The sequence below is a fragment of the Priapulus caudatus genome, unplaced genomic scaffold, assembly GCF_000485595.1.
Source record: "Priapulus caudatus unplaced genomic scaffold, Priapulus_caudatus-5.0.1 Scaffold1087, whole genome shotgun sequence".
Classification (NCBI taxonomy): domain Eukaryota; kingdom Metazoa; phylum Priapulida; class Priapulimorpha; order Priapulimorphida; family Priapulidae; genus Priapulus; species Priapulus caudatus.
Window position 1 is genome coordinate 64,283 of NW_014578148.1, and position 6,554 is coordinate 70,836.

Below are 6,554 nucleotides of genomic sequence, written 5' to 3' on the forward strand. Positions count from 1 at the left end.
AAAGTACCGAGATTTGGAACAAGGTTCGTGCAGAGTTGGTTTGCAAAATCTCTCCAAACCGTTGCGCCATTGGACGACCTCGTTGGCAATGTCTCTAGTATTTGCCTGCATTTTCTCACTAAGTTACTATGTTCCACGATGGCTTTGTTAGATAGATGTGCGACGTTGTACGCGAGCGCTTCACCTTTTCCACAAGAGTTTGAGTCGTGAAACGGTTTAACAATCTAACCAAATTTTGTAGCGCTACACGACAGAAAACATGCTGCTCGTATTACTAAATCGCCGTGCTTCACATCTTGCCCTGTGTGGCGTTGGAACATGCACTGCATGGTAACGGGAACTACTGACGCCATAATTGCTCGCCTGCCTGCAAGCCGACTGACGTGACCTGTTCTAGTCAACAATTTGTAACGCCATTTTCCGGTGTGTTAAATTTTGCAGTCAAAGTGCGTGAATTTATTCATAAAATTTAATATAACGTAAGTCATTGAGATTCCGTCCTGTCTAAATTTATTCTGTAGTTAATACTGTATCATTTGCTTTCCCTTTTTAAACGTTCCTTATTTGCGTGCTGTTTATGTTATAATGTGAGTAAGCAGTATTCTCGGCCTAGTATGCCGCTAGTCTGTTTACTAATCCGGACATTGCGGGTTGTGATTCAAACGAATTCGAGGTTTTCCCTTTCTTGATGTAGTTTTTGTCTAAAGGTTTTCTAGCCTATAGCTCTGCCTTCGGCGTTTTTGCTACGCCTCTGCTGCGCCTAGAACTCAACGCAGGAGTGCTGTTACTGTATAGATATTGTTTACGAATAAATGAGAAGGTTGTTTTGCTGGATGTTAATACAGTGCCTGGCGCCATATAGTGCGTTTTGCCCTCTGTAGCATGGATTCGATTTATACGCTTGTTATTCTGTAGAATTTGATTTGCTATTTGGTTACAATTTGTACATATTTCGCTTAGAGTCATATCTGCGAACGCAATGGCATCTCTAACGCATTAGCATCCGTTGAATATGGTCGATCGTCGGCGTAATTATTATATATGAATCGCCGGAGCAATCATAAATCAATTAACAAAATTATACAAAGAAGTTGTGTATACTAAGATACGCAGCGCGGCTGTGTTTTGATCAAGCATTGATTCATGTTCATTCATATTGATAATAATACAATTTTATAGACATATTATACCGATATTTTGCAGATTTTCGAAGAGACAATAGGATTCGCTTCAGATGCTTCAGTTCGCATAAGCGGAGCATCGCACGACTACTCTAGAACCGCGCCGTAGAGCACAGCATATCGGATTCAATGGACATACTCACCTGCGGAAGACCAGAAACCATGGCGAAGAATCTGGTCGAGGAGATCGACACCGAGTTTCTCACCTGCAAGATCTGTTTCGAGCCGTTCAACGACCCGAAGTCGCTCAACTGCCTGCACACGTTCTGCACGAAATGTCTCGAGGGCCACCTGGACGGTATTCGCACGTTTAAGTACGGCAACTTTACAGAGTTCAGCTGCCCGGTATGTCGTAAGCCGACGACGCTACCGAGCGGAGGCATACGCCGCCTGCCGGACAACTTCCTCGTCGCCAATCTGACGGAGATGATCAAGCGACAGCGCGTCTCGCAGCTTCCGCACTGCGAGATCTGCAAGATGCTGCAAAAGAAGGTCACCGACGCGCAGTCGAAGTGCGTCGACTGCAACAAGATGCTGTGCAGCGAATGCGTCGACAAGCACCGGCGCACTGCAGTCACCAAGAGCCACTCGGTCTACGACATCGAGTCGGAGAAGGAGATCGAGTGCAAGACGCACAGCGACGAGACGGTGCGCTTCTTCTGCGAACAGTGCGAGACGTGCGTGTGCGTGCTGTGCACCTTCCAGGAGCACGCCGATCACGAGGTGATCTCCTTCAAGGAGGGCGTCGCCAAGCACAGGAGCGGCATCGCCGACATGGTCACCAACTGCAAGTCGAAGGTCGGCCGGCTGCGCGACGGCCTCGAGGTGGTGCGCACCTGCGAGAAACTGATCTCGGACGTCGAGCGCGAGATCTGCGACGTCGCACAGCAGTTCGTGTCGACGATCAGGGCGCAGGAGCGCACACTCATCGCCAAGCTGCACGAGATGTTCGGCGAGGACACGATGCGCTTCGTCAACGCGAAGACGGAGATGCGCGACATGCTCGACAACCTGCAGAGCACCGTCAACCTCGCCGATATCGTCGTCAAGGGCAAGGAGATCGAGTTCCTGCTGCTGAAGAAGCAGCTCAACGAGAAGCTGACGAGTCTGTGCGAGACGGAGGTGCTCGACGTGCCGACGCAGACGAAGAAGCAGCCGATGTTCGTGCAGGGCTCCGTCTCGCTCGGCTTCCTCGAGGACACGAGCCGACGCGTCGTGCGCTTCCTGCTTCCCGAGGACGAGCCGAAGAAGTACGAGGACGATGAGGACGAGGAGGTGAGCACGGGCGGCAGCGAGTCGTCGGACAACTCGGCCGAGCGCGAGGTGTGGCAGATTGACGCCGAGACGGAGACGCCGCCGACGGCGACGTGCGACCAGTCGACGCAGATCAGCAACGAGGACTCGTGTCTCGATAAGGAAGTCAACTGCAACCTGCAGCCGAAGGATCCGACCAGACGGAGGCGTTGCGATGCAGAGACGCAGACGGACGTGATCGTGTTCGGGGAGAAGCGCGACCTGAACGAGCGCGACATCCGACTGCACCAGAAGGAGGTGCAGACGGATCTGTCGCTCTGTCAGAGGAGAAGGCGGTCGGAGCAGCCGACTACTCCTCCCGGGACACCTCAGCAAAAGCAGGCGCCGCAGCAGGCCGTGGTGCATTCGTGAATCGCCACCGAGTAGGATTAGCCAACGTCGTAGCGATCGCGGATTAGCTGCCAGTAGAGCTCCTGGATGAGTTTTGGCGGGATTATATTATACGAAGATCAAAGTTTCGATCTCGTGACATTGCGTCCGGCATGCTTCAAAAATAGAGAGCGCCTACTGCCGAGTAACGCAACTGACGGCAGCTCAACCAAGACCCGGGGTAATGGACAGCCTATATGTAATCTAACGAATATGATGTGTGAGATTTTATACTTTCAGAGAGAGACATCAGCAAAGGAGAAAATATCATAAAATGAAGGGCGTGTCGCACGCTGACAGCAAACACCGTCAGTGACCTCGAGAAAGATTCCGAGATAGTTATCTTTCTAGTTCATTTTCACTTTTCACCACGAACTCTGATTCTCGCTCAGATTTCGGGCAGAGAGTGTGAGAGACGACCATCTGTCACTAACAAGCGCTTAAAGCAATATCTGCGTCCTCCTTGATGGACCCGCTCTGTCAACAGTCGAAAGGAATCCTGATTTAGGTTCGTATCTTTTACTAAGCGCGGATGCTTAGCCGCTCACTCCGCAATGCAACTTATCGTTCATCTCTTACGTTAGTGTAAAGCGAGCTATAAAATCCGCGGATATTAATTTTACCTAGGTGATAACCCTCACGTAAAAAATTTCTTGGGCTGGTCATGCAATAAACCTCAAAACCTGTTGTTATAGTAGGGAAAGGCATATCATTATTCATTTAATCAACGAGCGTCCAATATCTAAGTCATCTTGTTGGCATAAGCTCTGTACGCATTACCATGTGAGCGTGTCGACAACTACTTGTATAACAAATGATTATGCATTCCCCATGATCTACTTGATTTTACGAGGTTGTTATAGAGTTTTGTTTGTGTGATATATGTTATATATTCAATTATATTGGGCATTCCCATATACATTGACCGACATCGTATTAAAGCACACCAGATGTTAGTTTTTTTTTATAGGCAGCTATAAATTTATTGGCGATACTGTTTAAGTATATCTTAAGCATGTAGTTTAAGATATAACTGGCTTGGTCGCATGTTCACCTAGAAATCACAATCATGTGGTTAAGCAATGTGACATTTTTCATAAAGGTAATTGCGTATGGATCAATGTTTCATCACGTTGCACAGCGACTAAAGCGAAGAACCGCCACCTTCATACAATCGCTGCGTATTATTAATATTTGCTAACACCTTGCTATAACGCCTTGCTATGATGTACATACATAATAGAGAGGACCACTTGACATTCATGGCCTTGGCCGCTAACTGCCCTTTTCACTCTGACTTTTTCTTAACGTTCACGGTTTTTACAGTTTGATTTTTTCGAAAATTGTTTGTTAAAAGACGACCGATATATTCGATGCAAAGGTTTGTTATACCGCGCATGGGCGGTGACACGATTGCGCTTCCTGCTTATATATATATAATATTCTCTCAATATATACCCCAGCAGATATACAAATCGATGTGACTTTTGTAAACATGTCTAGGTGTTGTTTGGAGAGATACTAACACGGATTACTAATAAAAACGCTTGTTTTAGCAGAATGTTTTGCGCTGAAAATAAGCTATGCATTGTAATTCGACTCAGGTAGGCTTACTACTGTGACGTCAAGTCGCGGAAATGACCGTCACACATCTTCAAATTAACTAACGTTCGGCGATGGTTATTTTGCTACATTATATCGTCTTACCGCCAGAGTTTTCCATGTGCATATTTTTGTGCGTTGCTCTATAGCAAGTCGTCTTTTGCATCGGTGCGAGTTCGCAATTTCGCTAGCCCATTCTACCGCTCGTAGCTTGTCTCACGCGCTCGTTGCATGGTTTCTAACATGTTTTGACACATAGCTGCTGTATTCTTGGAATAATATTCCGCAACGGAAGCTTCACCACGGCCAGCATGAATACGGGTCTAGTAATAGCATTACAAATCTGCCAATACCATCATGTCACTTCTGCGGCGCTGCTCCGCTGGTAACTGATGTTGTTTCTGTATTCGAAAAAGTAGGGCTAATCCAAGCGTAATTCACGAAGCTGTACCGTGTTACATTCTGCTTCTTGCTATCCTCGTATTTCCAGCGGAAAGACGGTAATAGCGCGGGTTTCCCTGCCCTGTACTGCGAGCAGTCGCAGGCAGCGGCGAACGTACTCCCCCCTCATGCATGCTCTACATTTAAACGCAACATGTGCATGTTAGCATATCGGTTAGATTATGCCGCGGCTACGCGTAAACAGTTTATCAGCACTACTGCACTGCTTCGTTCTCTGGTATGTCTTTGCTTTCGTAGAAAGATATCCTTGATGCATCTACGACCATATCGATCGTCGTGGACGTAGATTTGCCCCCATAGGACATAATATAATATTTCGTTTATTTTGCAATGGCTGCTAATGGACGCAAGTAATGGAACAAAATATACGTGGATATAAGATGTGCGTAATAAGAGATCCATAATTTGATAAAATCAAGAGAAGATAATACTTATAACGCGCATATATATATATATATATTACCTGTGTTAGAGAGTCTTATCTTCTTCTGATCAAATTGCGGCAGTTGGCGCATACTCTGCATTCACATGTAATTCGTAATCATCTTACCGGATTAATCCGTAGATTAATACCGGATTAATCCGTAAATTATATTATGCCACATTGGGCCAAATACAAAGGACCTATGGCGATTGATTAAACAATTTATGACCGTAGTGATCATACCTGACCTTGTGTCTATGATCACTACGGTCACACACGGCAAGTCATTGTTCACAGCCAATAAACCAGAAAGATATGAATTAAGGTGTGTCGGCTCTAAGACAAGTAATCTGGCACGTCTCTATCACGTGAGACCAACGTAATGGTTTTCGCCACGGAAGGTCAAAGCTCCCGGTATGGATTTCTTTGTGTGGTATTTTCAGTTCAAGCGATATATTTTGTCTATTTCGCTTGCTCCTGCAATCGAGGCGAGTGACCCCTTTGTATCTAACCCGTACACACATGTTTTTATAAATGCCTCTATTCCTGTATTCGTAAAGCGCGTGTTTGTTTAACGTGAATACTAGTAATAGAAGCACGCGGCTTAGCATGCTTATATCCAACGTATAAGGCCTACTGCAGAAGTAGAGAACTATAAGTATTGCGGAGAGATCTTACACAGTATATCACGATCGAGGCCTTTTAGAGGCGCATTACCGCAAATGTTAAGATTAAAAATCTCGTAGGACTTATTAAAGTGTTTGTAAAATATAAAATAAAATGGAATAAATCTTGTGTTGAACATGTGTGTCTGTTTCTCTGTTGGCGGGGTTGAACTACACAGAGACCAAAGATATATTTGCACGCCTAGTAAGAAAACGCGACGACTAGCAAACTATAGCGCGTACAGAGGCAAAATTAGTTTTAACTTTACAATGTTTCTGACAACGGACCTCTGGACTACGAAAGCAACCGAGCATCGCGGCGTACAAAATCATAATGTGATCACGCAACGTCTACTTCATCAACATCAAAGCGGACCGCACACGGTCGCGCCATGTCTTTAATGTCTTTAATTTCCCGTGAAACCCAATCGCCATTCTCTATTCTAAGGTATGTATTAAATACTCGCTGGACAGCAGTAACGTTCGTTCGTAGAACGGAAGAAAAGCTTGAAAAGAGCCGCTGGGCATGCAGCAATG

General features: G+C 45.9%; 1 protein-coding gene across 4 annotated transcripts in view; it reads left to right on the forward strand.

The window, feature by feature from the left end:
- LOC106815309 (E3 ubiquitin-protein ligase TRIM56-like) overlaps nucleotides 1-6,154 on the forward strand; it is a 14,090-nt gene extending 7,936 nt beyond the window's left edge. For 3 of the 4 annotated variants that reach the window (XM_014819753.1, XM_014819755.1, XM_014819754.1), the window contains exon 2: nucleotides 1,204-6,154. In XM_014819753.1, the coding sequence (XP_014675239.1) occupies nucleotides 1,311-2,846 (1,536 nt within the window). In that variant the 5' untranslated portion in view covers nucleotides 1,204-1,310 and the 3' untranslated portion in view covers nucleotides 2,847-6,154. Of the gene's footprint in view, nucleotides 1-891; nucleotides 912-1,203 lie in introns of those variants that run through there. The other variant, XM_014819756.1, reaches the window with a different exon arrangement.
- The last annotated feature ends 400 nt before the right edge of the window (nucleotides 6,155-6,554 follow it).